General features: G+C 38.0%; 1 protein-coding gene across 7 annotated transcripts in view; it reads right to left on the bottom strand.

Annotated features, from left to right (window-relative positions):
- EML4 (EMAP like 4) overlaps positions 1–18,238 on the bottom strand; it is a 169,379-nt gene that overhangs the window by 44,236 nt on the left and 106,905 nt on the right. For 2 of the 7 annotated variants that reach the window (XM_030035140.2, XM_030035137.2), the window contains exons 4-7: positions 15,321–15,494; positions 13,021–13,149; positions 9,868–9,893; positions 9,384–9,416 (exon numbers count right to left, since the gene is read on the bottom strand). In XM_030035140.2, coding sequence (XP_029891000.1) covers positions 9,384–9,416; positions 9,868–9,893; positions 13,021–13,149; positions 15,321–15,494 — 362 coding nt within the window. Of the gene's footprint in view, positions 1–9,383; positions 9,417–9,867; positions 9,894–12,808; positions 12,899–13,020; positions 13,150–15,320; positions 15,495–18,238 lie in introns of those variants that run through there. The other 5 variants (XM_041128222.1, XM_030035139.2, XM_030035141.2 and 2 more) reach the window with 5 other exon arrangements.

The raw sequence follows: 18,238 nt of genomic DNA, 5'->3' as shown, positions 1-18,238 counted from the left end.
TTATTTAGAATACTAATATAATGAAAGTTGAGCCATTTAAGTCCAGTATCAAAGGAACAAATACCGAGAAGATGCAAAACAGTTGACCCACTTTTAAGAACAAATACAGTTCCTTTGAACAAGAACCCTGTGAGTCCATCCACTGACAACAGTAGAAAACTTGCCTCAGATCAAATATCAAAGAACAAAGAAAATCACTTTGTAATAGCTACATTAGAAACAATAGTTATTTTACCAAATGTGCATTGCTTAATTGCATTGCTGAGAAAAGCTAAAGATCAGTGTTGTCACTAGTTTGACACAAATGTTTAGATAATTACTCCAAACTAGTAACATGTGTCATTTTTCCACCAAAATATTTTCTTATACTATGTATTTTACAGAGATAAAACAACACTGGCCAAAACCAAGAGTAATGTATTAATAGTGACCTTTCTATTAAAATCTGGCACTCACACTCTTATAAATTTAAGCACAGAGTAGCCTGGGGGTATTTAGAAAGACCATTCATTTATGCAAGTCAAATTCTCGATTTGACACTGAGCTTGGCACTTCTGGTTCCACAAGATCAGTGCAAAATGACACCACAAATTTAGGATCAAATTTCTCATCGCTGCTTAGAACAGTGGAGACAAGCTGCAACTGAAATTCATATGGATGGAGGCAGTTGCACCTGTTGGACTCTGCAGATGAGAGATGAAGAGTCCAAGAGGAATTCAGTCAAGTCTTTGGCCAGAAGAGAAGAGGTTCTCCTGGATTTCAGGGAAAAGATTATCTGCAGGGCATTCAGATACAAATTGGCTCTCTGAACCTCCCTGTTAAAGAAAGAACATTTTTGCTTTTATTAGCTAGCTGCATGTCATTCAAGCTTATCTTTGAAGATACATATTTAACACACTTGTTAGAGAGACATAGGCTAGGTATAACTTGATTAAGCCTCTCCCTACAGAAGAGGAAGGATATTGAGAGAGAGAGAGAGAGAGAGAGAGAGAGAGAGAGAGAGAGAGAGAGAGAGAGAGAGAACCCACTGAAAGATTTTTGTCTAAGACTCTAAATTTCCTTTCGTCAGAATAACTTGTAGGGCAGATATAATATTAATGTCAAAATCTTTTGAAATACTAGAGAGGGTGGTAGCATATCAACAAAACGATTCTCAAACAGAAACTAATTGCCTCAGGCCAAATTCTTGTATTTGCATACTGGCTCAACTGAATGCTCAAGAGCATTAGACTATCTGTTTCTTTCCTGCATTCTCACTATTTCCAGGTACAAAGCAGTATGTCAAGACTTTTTTTTCCCTCATTTGATCTTCTGGAAGAAAACAGCCTTGGTCATCCCATAACAGATACATAGGTAAGGGAGTATAGGGGAGATAAAGTCAGAAGTTTTAAAGCAAGCAGAGGAAAAGAAAAAAACCCAAGAAACAAAAAATCCTCAACAATTCTGGTATCTACCTGCCTGAAAACAGTAGGTACGAAAGTAAAAATTCTCTACAGCATATAAAGAGATGTTCAAACCCCACTACCCACTGTGCAGAAGCATTTGGGGGACAGGGGGGAAGAGACAGGAGGGCATACCTGAAAAGACCTTGGCACTTGCTAAGTTAATCTGCAACTGCAGACATCCTATCAATCCTTTCAAATATGGATCAAACCAACCTGAAAGTACAGTTGGAGCTCTGTAGATAGCACACCCAGGTGCCACGGCTTATCCACGCCACACAAAAAGGAATAGCTTGGGCCCAGGGTTGCTACAAAAGGCAGCATCAAGTAGATGCAGCACTCTGGCTTCAGGGGTCAGCTCTTCACTGGGAACACCTGTAGCTGCTTTTGTGCAGCTTTGAGCTCACATTCACAGCCCTTGCCAAACTCTGCTTGGCTACGCAATAATTCACCTCTGGAGCCTCGACAATCTCTTTGCACAAGTGCCAGGGGACACATGACCAGCACTTCCCATTTTTGCCCCCAGGATTGGCTCAGGCTTATTAGCCTCACATGGCAGCCCTCTGGGTGTGCTGGACCCAAGCAAACTCCATGCAGGTATCAGCTGTCTGTGGGATCCCCGGAGGTCTGGGGAAGTTATTAACTCAGCCCCAGAGATGCAGAAACACTTCATCTGACTGCGCTGTGGCCCCAGTCAGCTGAAGGGACACAAAACATCACTCAGGAAGAATGACACAAAGACAGAGCCCAGTGACTTGGCAAGAGCCCACCTAAAGGTGGATTTGCGTGCTTATCAGCCATGAGGGTCTGCCAACCCATGTCATGAGCTGGAAGAACATCACAGCTGAGCTGAGCTTAAGCCCTGCCCAAGAGATGCACAGCACTCCCCGCAGTGCACTCTCTCTGCCTGCATCACTCTGGTTTTTACTCTGAGCAGGGTATTTGCAGCACTTCCTTTAGACAGCAGAGACTCGGCTGTCACTAGGATACATACAAACACACTCTGCTGATTTTGGAATACCATCCAAAAATCTCCTTCTCCTAATAGTTGGGAACCTCTCAACTTCCAGGCAACAATAAAAGTATGGCCAGGTTGTTTACTTTTTGTGCATGTGACAGCATGGCTGTTAACTTCAGCACAGGTGTGCCCATCTGCTGACTGGAAGTGCATCAGGTGAGCATGAAAACAGCAATCATGCCCTTCCTCCTCCCAGCCTTCATTTTGCAAAAATAAAAACATCCAGCTATTTAACTCTCTTTTTGTGTGATAAGGTTTCAGTCTGTCTCCACATCACCACAAAATTTGCCTTTTATGATTGTGGGTGGCTATAATGGCATGCAGTGTTACAGAGGAGAACCTAAAAGGGTTTGATGCATTAACATTTTCCATAAGGCTGCATATCTCCATTACAATTGCTTCTGATAAATCCTGGGATTGCATTTGTGTTTTTCTAACAAGTGAGTAGTTCAATCTTTGTATGATTAACTAGCATGTTAGAGCCCTTTTCCTCAACATTTAATTCTGGCAGACAACCTGTTTATAGCTAAAACACTGCCAGCAACTCCTGCATGTATGATCTTTCACTTTGATTAAGTTAATTTTGTCTTATACTAGTCCAGGCCTCAGGAACATCTAGGTCTTACTATATTAAAATCTCAGCTTGCACTGTATCAGTTTGGTCTCTCAGCTTCATGTCATCAGTGAAATTTCATCAGTGCTCCTACTTTCCTGTGTTAAGTTCATTAATGTAAACACTAAGCCAAATATGTCCCAACAGGCTGGAGGCAGGTATTAGCAACCAGAGATCTGCTGTGGGTTCTCTGAAAGTTTATAGCCTGCTAGAGAAGAGAGGAATAAATATGTCGGTGAAACAAGGTGCTGCTACTGAGAGGGAACCCTAGAAGCCTGCCTGATCTACAAGGAAACAAGTGCATCTTCTTCATTGACAGTCACTGTAAGCCAGCATACTTACCTTGCATGCAAGGAAACTGTTGGTAAATCATGCAACACCCAAGAATCCAGGACTAAAACTAGGGGCAAATAAAGAATTGTAGAGAAACAGTAGACAGTGACTGAAGATTTTCTGCAAAGCCTCCTTGTATCAAAATGAGATTCCCACTAACATAAATAAGCTTTTAATCGGGCCTTATACAAGAAAAAGAAACAAAAAAAACCAAACAAAAAACAAAAAGAAAAAGCAGCACAAAGGTAACAATAAAATTCAACTGCAAACAATGCCTATTAATTTGCTCTTGGAAGAAAGTTTAAAGCCCAGCAATTCAGGGAAAGAAAGCTGGAAGGTAAGACCAATGAAAAACACTGGAGGTGATAACAGACAGCAAAGATATGGCAATACAAACCATCTGAAAGGCTGAAATTGGTGCTTCCATGAAGTCAGCCCAGAAAGACTCATGCAATGACACTTAAGCAATTTATTACCTTCCGTGAATCATATTCTTAGGGGAATATGGAAGGTTTTCAGAGGAAAATAATAAAAATAATAGGAACTGATAGGATAAGGAAAAAAAAGATCAAAGAAGTCTTTGTAGATTAACTCAAGTATCTAGAAAGAAGAGCAATTCAGGAGACATGAAAGCTACTGTTTAGATCCTTCAGAAATTTGAAGGCAGTGACATAACAAAACCAAAATCCTCCTGGTTTCCAAAAAACATGCCTCAAAATGAAATCATCAAGGAATACACAGTAGTTTCGTAGAAGCATGTGAGAAGCCCTCATCCTCAATTACTGATTTCTTCAAAAAAACTGGACAAAATATTAGAACCTGTTTTATATCACACTATTCCTCATTATTTAGACAGACCCTGAGGTAGCCCCCCAAGTCTGTGCTGTAATTAACTGCTCTTCAGCTAGCAAGTGTATGCACAATGGGAAGTCTAATGAGCATGCAGTAGATTTTATATATATATATATACACACACACACACACACAGAGTAGATAATAGTGAATAAATAACAAAATTATCTATTTTTCTACATGGTTATAAATTTAATTCTTAAGGAATCATTACAATAATCTTATCTTACAAATTATTAGTGACTATTTTTCAACAGGTCCCACCCCATCTAGTTTGAAAGAAGAACACGGACTGATGCATCAAAACCCTCAGCTCAGTTCTACTTGTGTTTAGCACGTGAATCTTACCCTTAAAGTGAATTACAAGCAAACGAAAAACCCCAAAAGACTCCCACTAGCTTGGCCAAGCAGAACTCTCTAATAATATACAATAAACTACCATATCCAGAGTACATTTATTAATCTGTCTTCACCTTCTAGTTGCTTGACCAGTGAAGTTATGCTTTTTAATACTACAAATAGCTTCTTTCCCACAAGCTTTCTGCTTTCAGGCCTGTGTCCAAGAACTCTGTAGGACCACTAACCTAAGGAACAAAGGCTTAAAAGCCTGTTTCTAATTTAAACCAGTGCTAACAGCACAGAGACAAATACAACCGAATTCAGCCACTGTGCCCAGACCATTACATTTTAAGTTACAGTGGAATTAAAATGCGACTGCAGGTCTGCCATCTCTCTCCCTGAGCTATATGTCAACGCTTGCTGAACCTGACAAGCGGACATGCACTGTTGCTATTGAGTGCTGGTCCAATGCAAACCAACAGTCAAAAAAAGCAAATGAGACAAGAGATTTGCCTCAGTGTGGAATGATTTTACGTCTTTGCCTTGTGATTTCTTAATAGAACTTTGGTTATTAATTTTTTATAACTTGATGAGTAAATCATAGTTAAAACCCCATTTTTGCATGTACCAGGTGACATTAAGAATCTAGGTACTAACAACAGTTACCATTTGCACTGAAATAATTCAAGTTTAATATTAAACTCTAGCCTTTTATTAAAAAAAAAAAAAAGGACTCTAAAAGAAGTACTGGACACAAACAAGCTCAACAAGCTCAATAAGACTGTATCTAAATGCTTCCTGCTTAAATAATAAAATCCTGACTTCACCAAGAATCAATGATAAAACCTCCCAAATACCAATTTGTTTTTCTTACAGTATCTATGGTTTTTAATAACATGCACAATGCCTGAATGAGAGCAAGCAGCCCAATAATAACGAGACAGACTGGGTCTCCATTTGCCCTCAGGTACATGAGCACCTTCAATAAGCATCTGACAGAAAATCTGTGTCTGATGAAAAAACTGATCTAAGGTAGTTACTGAATTTCACACTCTCCGTGGACAGGACACACTGGAGCAGGGTAGATTTTTCCATTGCGTGCTTCACGATCGCCCCGTTCTGTGAAGCTAGAACTACAGCACAGTTAAACTGACAGAAGAAAAAGTACTGGAAACTAATAAAGCACAATCTAAAAAGAAACAAACTGAGGCATGCAGCGAATGTTTTTCATTAATTCTTTCACATATGGTTTTTATTGCCATCCAAAAACGTCTAAAGTGTCTCTTACTTTATAATAAGTGAACAAGCGATTCATATATGGAGTTGCTATCACTGAAAACCAAACTCAATCATGGAATCTCAGTGAAAAAAATTACCTTTTAACTTCAAATAAGCCAGGTCTAACTTCTGGGTATAAAAACATGAATGCTTTATGATTAATACTTTAAAAATGTCTCTGCTGAAGTGAAAAGCAAGATGGCTTTTATAGGCAATTATAAACACCTGCTGGTAAAGAATTTAAAAGAATAACTTTAGCTAGTATCCTTGTAAGGCTGTAGTCAGCACCTGTTCATTCCACCCATAGCTTTATTGGATTTTCACAGAATTTTAATACCTCCTTAGTATTGGATTTTGTTGTAAAAAGGTTGCCCCTGTTTACAAGGATAAACAAACAAATGCTCAAAAATAAGCTGAAAAACAAAACCCCAAAAACCTCTTCAGCAAATGTATGGAAGTGTGTATAATACTTCCCTCATTGGATTGGCATCACCAAAGCGTTCCTGTCTGTATTACCCTGCTTTGGCATATATCCAGATGCGTAAAGCTCAGGCCCAACATTAACATGGAGTACGTGCAACTCAACCCAAGTAAGAGTGATAAAGGCACTAGTAACATGCATGGTCTCGGCATGGTGCTGAACAGAGGAAATTCAAGTGACTGCCCACAAAGCAGCTGCAGGCTGTGGCTCTCCACACTGCTGCTGCTGGTAGGAGAGAATTGCCCAGGTCTTGCTGACATTCACATGCAATACCTGCAGCATGCTCTCTGGGGGACTCCATACCGAAGCTGATGCCTTTCACTATGGAAGCTCATCTAAGATTCATCCTCACCTGCTCCTCAAGTCTTTCACTTTTATAGCTAATACATACTATCAACAGAAATCATAATGAACATGCACAGATGGTTACAACACAGATAACATTGAAGTAAATTCTGCTGCTAGAAAAGTACGATTCTAAGAACTAAGTGTGCAAAACCACATTCCTCTACATTTTGTGGTACTGTACTACACTGACAGGTTTCAAAGCAGTTGGTTTAATAGCTGAATCAAAAAAGAAGAAACAAAAATGACTGCAGGATGTTCAAAACTACACAGAATTGTCACCTTCCATCCTATTATCCCACACAAACACCTTCTGCTATGATAATCTGCAATTTCACTGTGTTGCCAAGCTTATGTGTGTATAAAGATGCTGAAATATTCTTACATAGATCTGCTTTGAAGCTTGACAGTTTGCACAGCAACAGTCTCCCCAAGAGTGTCCTTCACGCAATTTCTCAGAAGTGCATTGACACAATCGTTAGCGCGGGAGGTGTGTGCCGGGGGTGTACGCAGTGTTTCACATACAGCCTAGTGAAATGAGCAGCAGCACAGGGGAGCTACTGTAACTTAATTAACACCATGCTAGAGACTGCTTACCTCTAGAGGCAAAGGCTGGCAAGCCACGAAGCAGTGTTAAAGCAGCTGTAACTTTTCATGCCGTTGGGTTGCAGAACATGAAGGTCCTGCACAAACAGCATGAGCAAAGGCTACCCTTCATCCCACCCTGCCCAAGACAACTCTGTCCAGCTGCACAGGATTTACCTCCACAAACCATGTTAACTGTCTGTGCAACTCTTCAACTTTCTGACTGGGTGGGTCATAGTGCCAGCTGGAAATTGATTTATGTGGCAACTAGCAAGTACAAACCAGGCTAAAGTCACCTACCCTGAACAGGATGCTGCACTACAGAGAATTGGCTAAGTATTGCTAAGCTTATACTGAAAAGGATGGGAGGACCCTCTGCAACTACAGTAATGAACAGGTGGTTACTTCTGTGGCAGCAAACAACACAAAACCTAACACAGCCTTACACATACACGCGCACACACACACACTCTAAAAGCTGTCAAAAAATACACTCATTGGTCCATATACAAAAAAAAAAAAAAAAAAGAAAATCTTTGGAGACTGAATCCTGCTAATCGCAACCATGTTAAAGGCAGAATTATGTTTTGCCATTATACATGTTTAAAATGTTAGTAAATGCATTTTCTACAACAAGATTTTCTCTCAGTCTTCCATATACAGGGGGCCACTGTCATCTGCATCGTACTTCTCTTTCATTCCAGCTGGGCTAGAATAGACTGTGGCATGACACACATGGAAGGTACTCATTCACCATTCAGTGAAAGCTCACAACATCTGCAGAGTAACACAAGAGATAGCAGGGTACACATCGAGGCCATGTAAGTTATAGCTACCAGGATGAGAGAACTGAAGGATGGCCCATTCTTGGCAGAACACATCGAATTGTAGAAGCACATTGTAAGGAAAGAATTAGTATTGAAGATATTTTAGCTGTATGCAACTTGGCTTTGTGAAAAGTTGAGTTTGGTAGAAAGGGTATTTTTAATATAACAGTTTTATTTAATTCTTGCAAAGCTAAATTGCAGCTGGTCTGGACACTACTGATTAGTTTTCTTTCTACAGTAACCATTGCTGCACATATGTACCATTCCACAGCTGGTGTTAAGCAACCTGCCATAAAGAAACATTTCTTCTTTGTTCCTGATGCTTATGCACCCTCTTTCACCCCTCTTGTCTTTGAAGGATGCTTTTGGTAAGCCTCAATTTAGAAAATTTTTCATTAGAAAAAGATAAAGCAATTGGATTCAAGTTGATTTTGCTCTCATTACAACAATTCATATATTAACTTTTTGAAAGAAAATCTAGAGAAAACCAAAAGTAATCAAACTGCGTATAATGTAATCTTGCTTACAGCACAGAATTTGGAGACTACAGATTTGTTAATTAGCAGCAAAAAAGCATGAGACAGAACCTCTGTGCATAGATACATATTGTGTACAGCATGCACTTGGGTTACATGCTTTAGTTTTGAAACTGCATGCTTCAGTACACTTTGCAGGACATCAAAGCAGAGTAGTTTTGCGACACAAGAAGTGGATTTCTTTTGTTGTCGCGTCCCACCACGTTCAGGTAGATGGCTCCTTTTCCTGTCTGAACAAGCCAGCCGCAGCAGGTAGCCACAGAATGCAAGATTCATCAGTGCAAAGACACACGCTTTAGAAGAGACTCATTTTTGATTTTAGGAGACTATATTAAAACCTTCAGTCTCTGTTCTTGTCTAATCAGCGTGTATATGTTGTAATATTGGCAAGACAGAAAGCTGAGATAAAACAAATCTTTTAGTTGGCAGTTCTTAATATTCTGATATCTTAGGCAACAATGCAAGACTTCTAGAACCTTATTTGAACACACATTCCTCTCTGAGGAAGTTGTGTATGTAGTAATTTATATTAGGCTACCCCCAAATAATCCCCACATAGATTGCAATGTGATATGCATATATATTTCCATAACAAGAAAGCTGAAATATTTATTTGAATGCACAAAGTTTTTAAGAGATCATGCACTGATGCTCTTTGATGGCGAAAAGCCAAATAAAAGATTCGTGAGAGCACTAAATTAGAAAGCAACCAAAGGGCATAGCTTAATTCTTACCTTGGCTGTTTTTTTCACGAGTTGACATTTTTGCTGGTTATGGGACAGAAATAAAATATCTTAAAACTATTTCTAAAGTCTCACTCACACCTGCTTGGATGAAGACTGGCACATAGGTCAAAACTTTAGGTTTTTGTTTTCATAACGTCTCTCTATTTATGCACATACCCAGAGAAAATAATCAAAAAAGGGTTTTTGTTTCACAAGAGTAAAACAAATCCTCCCACCACCCACCAAAAATTTCTGTCCTTCCTAAAGTTCCAATTTGATGAGGCATTTCTCCATAATTTCAAAGGTCCTTATACAGGTCTTGAGTAACATTTGTCCAGATGAAATCTTGGAGTAATTGTTAATGCTATTTTAGCTCTATATCTCTGTTTCATAAGCATACATCCCAATGTATTTACAGGAAATACTATTCAGTCAAAAGCGAATCTTTTCAACTTTACCCAGTATTTAAAAATAAATGGTTTTTTTTTTTTACCTTGGCTGACGATGACATCTTTGTGCCTGGGGAAAAATTCAAAATGATATTGTTAATAATACGCAAAATGCTTATCAAGCCAACACTATCTAGTTCTTACACTCTATCGCATTTGGTAATCTCATCAGAGTCTGTGTACAGAGTGACTGTAGTATAGGATGCTAAATAACTAATCTTGTAGTGCATTTTCACCCATATATTATTTTACACAGTTCATTGTATCTTTTGAGTAACTTAAAGTCTTTGGCCCTATGGCAAGGGTTCCTATGAACTACTGTGATAACAACAAAATACAAAAAGCTTTTAAAAATAAATTATGGAAGGCATGTTCCTTGTGCACAGAAAATTCCCTTTTGAGAGAGCAAACTTGTAATAACCAAGTGTTTTAAGCTGCCAAACATCCTCAGGCCTGCATGCAAAGCATTTAACACCTTTCAAAATTAGCTGTCAGCACACACCACCACAAACTTTTCTAGAAATTAACCCTGTTGGACACATGGATTAAATGTAAGCAAGTTGCAGTTTCATTTAAACTGGATCCATAAGGCATTACTGGATGTACAACACAAAGTCTTCAAAGGAGTGCAGCTGAGATGTCTCTCCTCACCAGAAGCAGGAATTAACTACTCACAAAAAACCTCAATCCTTTTTTGCAAAGAGGGAAGAAATACTAATTTCCAGCATCAGAGCTACTTCTTACCAGAATACCACTCCTTGACAGGAGGGTGTATTGCATAAAAAACCCCTCTTGAATTCATTTGAAATTCAGCAGGAAGGTATGAGTGGCATCCAGTATTTTTAGCTGGATGAAGGTCAAATTTTTGTAACAGTGGCAGAGGGTCAAGCATATGCATGAGGAAAGTAATCTCTGGCTATTGGTAGATCTCCCTTCACCAGACTGCCAAATGAAACATTAAAACTAGACTCCCAGTCTTGCCTGAAAAACACTGAATGATGGGCTGCCGTGGGAACCCTCTTACTTCTTATGGCTTTATCAGACTGATTTACAGCTCAGTGCTGGCTTAAAGACTGAGCTTACTAAACAAAATTCATATCCTGGGCTGGTAGCACAAAGCATATGTAAAACATTTCTGCCCTGGGGCCCACATTAGGGGCTGAATTCTATTCCCTTGCACAAGATTCGGGTAACTTCAGGCAGATTAGGCCAATGTTTCTTAATTGGGAAAGATAAATGCAATATAACAATATGCCTTTGCACAATACCAACCAATTCTTTCAGAAATTGGGCACACAGGATACGAATAAGAAATTAGTATGAATGTGTACTCTTGAACGCAAATAGTGCTTTTATTATAAATCTCAGCATAAGAACAAGGTACACAAACAATAACACCCAGTCTTCAATCAGATGATAGTCTACAACTGATAATGTTTAAAGCTTTGTTTTTATTCCAAATACTTTATGATACAACAGCTTCAAGTAATGAACAGACAACTTTCTCTTACAATATTTAATCCTAATCTTTCCTTGTCTGTTAGATACCTGATTTTTTTTCTACATTAGAGATTGTAGAAAGGCAGCATTTAAATTCTTTTATAAAAAAATCAGAATGACAGGAAAATGAAACAAGATACCTCTGTTTAGACCATACCTGAACCAATATACAAAATGTCAATAAAAGTAAAATTTATTTTTTATGATTAGCAAATTTGAAGTATATACCACATTGTGAAAGGTATTTTAGTAGCATAACAAAAACCAAGAAAAGAAACTTGATAAACAGAAATCAAGTCAGAGAGTTTTTTCATTTCAAAATATTATCTAGCAGTATGCTGCTATAATCTTAACTGCCAAAGGGCTTTTAAATTCCAACAGTGAAAACCAATCATAAAAGGAAAAAAAATACTTGCAAAATACATAACCCATAGTCCCTCACACACAGCACTTCACTGCTCTGCAGAACTCTTCAGGCTAAGCATAAAGCTTTTAGTAAATGTGCTGATATCCACACCCAAGATTAATTTAAGATGTTTTTGTTCTTCCCATTCCCAGGGAAGAAGGAATGCACTTGCACTGCTCTTGACTCTAAGTATGTATTTGACAGTCTTATATCCAAGCTAAGGACAGCACTACAGACACGATCATAAAAAGACTGGAAATCACTCTGAAAGGTCTGAGGAGTTTTATTTGTCATAGTGGGAGGGATTTTCAGGTAGTTCTGCCTTGGACCAGTTAATGGCTATTTGAATGAAGATTAATGAGCAGATGCATGAAATCTGCAGACGACATCAAGCTGGGAGAAGTTGCCAGCACACTGGGGGATCTCGGCAAATGGGAGAGGACTCAGTCAAAAAGTCAACACAAACAATTTCGACAAATTCAGCAAAATTTCAACAAAGTCAAAACCAGCAACTAAGTGTGTGAGTACAAAGTGGTAAGCCCAATTGGCAAAGAGTATTGAGGACAAGAAGTTGGTCACAATAGGGCTCAACAATGTGGAGTGACAGCAAAAAGCAAACTCTTGTACCTGTGCTGACAGGAGGAGGAGAAGTAACTACTCTGTGCTATTCATCCCCAGTGAGGCCTCCACTAGAAACCACAAACTGAGAAAACCTGCTGCTGAAGAAGAGCACAAGAGGAATGGTGGGCTACAGCACATCACCTACTGAAGGTGAAGCTGAAAAGAAGATCCCTGCCTATTATCTAGAACCTGCAATCAGGAACCTGTTAAAGAGTTAATTTGAGAGACCCACCTGAAATCATAAAAGTATATTCTTACTACTATAGCCTACTTTAGAAACACACATACTACGTCAAATCCAGTAAACTAACTTCAAGGAAATACACTTGCATTTTCAAATCAGTTTTAATTAGGAAAAAACTGGTTGGAAGCTTCACAACAGTGGCATTAAGCCATAAATCTTAACTCATAGTGCATAATTTCGCTAACCCAAATGGGCAACATTAAAATATATTTACACCCAAATCCTGCATTCACAGTTCATAGTAATTTTAAGATTCCACAGGCACCTGGAGCATCACATTGGCAGGTTATGCAAGTAATTACTCCTGCTAAAACAAAGATACAAATCGTCTTAGCATATACACAAATAAGCTCACTAAAATTATGCAATTTCATAATATTTTGACTCTAAAGTTCACTTGCTTTTATGCACCAAACTGATACATACTTGTCTGCATTCTTTGCCACTTTTGATATTAATTTAGATGTTGATGCTACTCTCAGCAGCTTGTTACGACTGTCATCTGAACTCTCCCAAGCACTGTGAGGTTTTTCAGCAGTCAAGGATTTCTTTATGCTAGAAGAAACAAAGATACATTTTAAAATTACAAGATAATAAGATATCAATAACTGGAACTGGTATGCAACGGACAGATCAAGCAGCAGGAGACAAAAGCAGAGCTAGGTCTTCCTTCAAGCTGAAGCATGAAACAGGAAAAAAAGATTAGTCAAAAAGTTCTAACTGGATGAATGAAAACAATTGAGCAAGACAGCTGCCAAATGTTTTATCCATTCCTTTCCACTTCCAAATGCTCTTACATAAAGACTTGAACAAAACAACTCTATACTTCATTACTATATTGCTAATGAATTACAAAAGTGGGAAAAAAAAAAATGAGGCTACAGTAGATTAGCCTTAAAGAATAAATTATTTAAAAAAAAAATCACTTAAGAAGGTAACAAAGAAAAGTAGAATTTTTTTCCCCTGATTAACTGTTCACTAGCTTTAACACACTGATTTCTGAGGCAGAACAGTTCTATCAGATTACAGATTCATATGGCTGTTTTACAGACAGCACATTCTAAACCACGTTAATGGCTGTAATCTTTTTGAAACAAATGTCTGCAAACTTCTTGCATAAATAAGGCAAGCTAGGTTTGGCCCAATACTACAGATGATTAAATCCATGAATTCTGATATAATTTTTCTGCAATCTAATTGTAGCCAATTTACACTAATGGGAACCCGCAAGTTTTGCAGTCACTAGTTCGTTAATTTCACGCACATCTTAATCATGGAAAACATTTTCAAAAGTGATGTAGCCCAAATTATTCTTCAATCAGCTGATCTAGAGTCTACATGTGTCCTGCTAACAGTATCATACTTCATCCCGTCAGAAATGCTTTTTGCAGGAGTAAGTCCTGAACGGCAGCTTTAGAAATGGCAAGCTCCTTCCAAGCACCTCAGGAGGCTGAAAGGTCCTGTGACAAACAAGTTAATCAAATCAAGTTAAACCATTAGGAGACTAAAAAAGGCATTTATTTTTTTTCCCCACACTGCAAAAGATTAGTAAGCAAGACTTCAGACAAACATCTTTACAGTGAGATACCAGGCAGGAGAACAACAGGCCACAAGTTCAGCTTCAGACAACTTAAAGAGTTTGTGCAAGACATGGAAACAGAGCCTTTATGGAGTGTTATAACATGCATCAGTCAAGTGAAAGTTTAAATATTTATTAGAGCTGTGAAATTGAGCAATGCAAGACGACATGATCTTGTGAACTACAGTAAATTTCAGAATAAATTTCATTTATTTAAGAGCTTGTTTCAGTCTCCTAAATGTCAAACAGTAGAAGAAAATTTCACACCTCCCAAAACAATAAGGTAACAATGAACCGAAAAAAGAAAAAGAAACCACACCGAGTGATCTGCATAGTTTTGAAACTCAGAAGTAATCACCCAAATCTTAAAATCCATTTCCTTGACTTAAAAAGGCATTAAAAAAAAGAAAAAAAAAAAAAAAAGTACCATTTTTCCTGTACCTAATTCCCACTAAAATGAGTGGGAACTTACAGGCTATGCTAAATAAACTTCTACATTCACCCAAGTCAAGCAGTTCTATGATTTGGGTGTAAAACCAGAACTTCACTCATGTAGAGAATCAGAATAAAAGTGAAGTGAACCACCCTGCAACCTAGCAGGAAATGAAAAGGGAACGGCTGGGGGAAAAAAAAAAAAAAAAAAAAAAAAAAAAAGCCAAACTGCAGTCACTTTATAGAGTAATTTGAGAAGCAAAACTCCCGAAGGAAGAGTTGCAATGATACTAGTATTTAACTAATGCTGTTACGAGATGTGGTAAATGGCCATGTGCAAAATACACTCCACAGCTCAGCTATGCCAGACAAAACCTATGAAGTGTATTTTGAGAAGGATCAAGTCAGAGTCATCGTTAAATATTTTAGAATAATGACTGATTAGAGGTGATCTACCATATTAGGATTTCAATCACAAAGAACAAAAAAAAAGCCCAAACTTTGTAATCTTAAAAATTTACTCAAAGAAAAATTGCATTTTTACATATTTGCTCTGTTGCAATGCATGTTGAATGCATGTTCTCTAGCACAAAAAATATCAAACATTTATTAACTTGATCATGAGATTGGAACTATTTCACATGACTTGTTGTCAAATATGAACTCAGTATCATTACAATCATTTTCTACTTCTGTACTGTGGTACTGTGAAAACCTTTTAGCTGGAGCAGAACTCTTGCTTTCTTGAGTTTGCCTGTGTGTTTGGAGAGTCTGTGAGGAGGGCTGGGGAGAAGGTGATGCTTGAGTTTGTGGACTTTGATCATTAGAATGAGATTCCTCTTTTTTTTCTTTCTGTCCTGGAGGTTTTTCCTTCTTTTTTTCTGTACCGCTGTAAAATAAAGTATAACATAGGGGGGAAAAAAAAAAAAAAAGAGAACAAGCAAATAAATTAAAAAGGTGGGAGAAAACACCCTCTGTGAAAAGATGGGAGAAGCATGTAACAACTTACTATACATAATCACCAAAAGAACACTTTGATTAGTTACTCAGTCTCTTCAGGTTAGTGTTTTGCTGAAATAAGATTTATTCACAAACTCCAAAAATAAAAAAGGTGAGGGAGGCATGAAGATTATTTATTTATTTTTACCATGTAGTTGTACTAAGTTTACTCTGATTTTAAAATTAATACAACTTTGATTTGAGTATGTCCTTCATTTGCAGGTGCTCCTACAGCATTCAAAGCTGACACAAGTTGATCCACCTCAAGTCTGCTGTCCCTCAGAAAAAAAAAAAACATCCTCTGGTTCACCTCACTGACTACCTTACTGTGCTGCCAGCCAAGGTTCAGTGCAAGGGAAAGGCAGGAGTGTGACTTGCATTATCTCCGATTAGCTTAAGCCTGCCATGAAACTATACCTACCTCTCTGTATTTCTGGACATGTGTGGTACCGCTTATCTTTGCGCTGTCACTGAAAGACTGAAATGCTGTTGCTGGTCCCTGGGCTCTCCCTGGCTGCACCATAGTTCAAAGGAAATCATCCCTGAAAACTCATTGCTGTTTTGATCTGTAGTTGACTAACATCAGACTGTCTTGCCACTTCTTTAATGCCTTCAGTAAATGACAGCTAAGAATAAATCTTTATTTTCATAATGCTGTATATATTAGGTTAACATTTTAAACAGCTTCAAATACATACCATTAACAACCTTAAATTCATTAAGAACCTAACCAACGGTCCACTAAGCAAACAAAGATTAATTAAAAGGCTCTTCTATCAAATAGCATGCTTTGCAATATACTGAATCACACAAACAATAGCAGGATCTGAAAGAGAAGGGTATTCTGTAGTACGTGGCCTATTTCTTTCTTAAGATTAAAAAAAAAATCTTCCAAGATAAATTTCTCAGTGAACAAACAAAGCAAGATAGAAACACCGGCTAAAAAGGAAAAAGAAAAATTTTTCTCTTGGGTTCAAAGTAACCTGCAAAGTAAAAAAGAAATAGTATCTTTCTGAAGGGGAGAATCCAGATTTCTATTCCCTCACACCAATTCTCCCCCAAACCCTTGTATAATCTTAATCATTTGTGTTTCCATTTACCTTTCCCCAAAAACCAATGAAAAACAGTAAGACAATATTAAAAATAAATGAATAAAAATGGGCCCCCAATTTTAATATAACATTCATAAGACCCTCTTTTTGCTTCATTTATTATTTCAATTAAAGTATATCATCTACCACTGAGACAAAGCCCTCAACACTTATATGAGTTCAAATTTTCTAAATGCTTCCAAAGAAGCATAGAAGAACAAACATATGCCAAAATACATTTATAGTGATCACTGAGGATTTCTTCTGTAAACCATATCGACTAGTTAAAAATGTCAATATAATCCATCAAAGTTACATTTTCTTTTCAGAAAAACAGATGAAAACAAGACAGAAAGAGCTTTCACAGTTCTTTGAGGGCATATATGTGATCACAGAGAACAAAGCTTGAAGAACTGTGGGGTTTTGGTTAATAATTTATAGCCAGAAGTCCTTAATTAACTAGAAGCATAAAAATTATTATTTTTTAATCAGAAGACTTAGCTTGCATTGCTGGATGCAAAAGCACACTATGAAATCTTCATCTTTTTGCAGTCTGTGGCAAGAAATGCAGTATAGCGAAATAAATTTTCGGAATCTCTTGTCACTAAAGAAAACAAGAGTCTCTCTATTCCTATTCTGACAGGTACACTCATTGACCTCTGCATTCACTCTCCCATAAACGCAGGATTTCTCACAACAAAGTCCATCTACTAGGACGGGGTTGGGGGGTGGTGGTGGTGGTGGTGTTGATTTTTTTAAAGAGATCATCTTTCAGGAAGACTTGCTTCCTATTTTCCCTTTCCCTCTACTTGGGGATTTCAAAATACAGTCTAATAACAGTAAAAGAGATGAGGGAAGCAGGAGAGAGACCACACAAATGTAACAACTTCCATAACTCCAGCTTGCAAGTCTACAAAGAATGGTTCTACTTGGTCAGAACAATGGCTCTCCTGGCACCATGTTCTGTCTCTGATGGTAACATAAAAGAGTTCAACAGTGGGGTCATTACCCGTAGTCCCTTTCACCACAGTTTTTGTAATATCCCATTTACAATGACACACCAGCAATCCTGCAATTCACCTCTGCGTTCCTCCAGCAGGCTCAGGTGAATGCCACCTGCTGATAGTAGCATACATCTAACTTATCAATTCGGTCTTGTATTTTCTGTGTTCTTACCCAAACTCATTTAGCTCACCTGATCCATCTCCTAGAAACCACAGGTTCAGTGTGGGAATCTCTTCAACGTCTTCACTGAACTTGCAGCTGTGGACTATCCATTTCACACCTTTACCATTAGGCTCACTCCTTAATTTCCCTGCTGGGCCACGAGAATCACTGGACCACTCTGGTTTCTCTTTGGGTTGCAGCACAAGGTATACCTTGGGTTACAACACAGTGCTCTTCTCTACCACTAGGTTGCAAGCAGGCTTCTTTTTTTGACTGCCATTTTAATTTGAAAGTAAATTATGTAGATATGTGGCAGTCTGGGTATGGAATATCTTTGTTCTGAATTTATTTTGTTTGCTCACTTCTGCTAAAATCT

Source organism: Aquila chrysaetos, chromosome 13, assembly GCF_900496995.4.
Source record: "Aquila chrysaetos chrysaetos chromosome 13, bAquChr1.4, whole genome shotgun sequence".
In the NCBI taxonomy this organism is placed as follows: domain Eukaryota; kingdom Metazoa; phylum Chordata; class Aves; order Accipitriformes; family Accipitridae; genus Aquila; species Aquila chrysaetos.
Note: the sequence above shows the minus strand (reverse complement) of the source record. Positions and strands in the feature narration are given on the sequence as shown.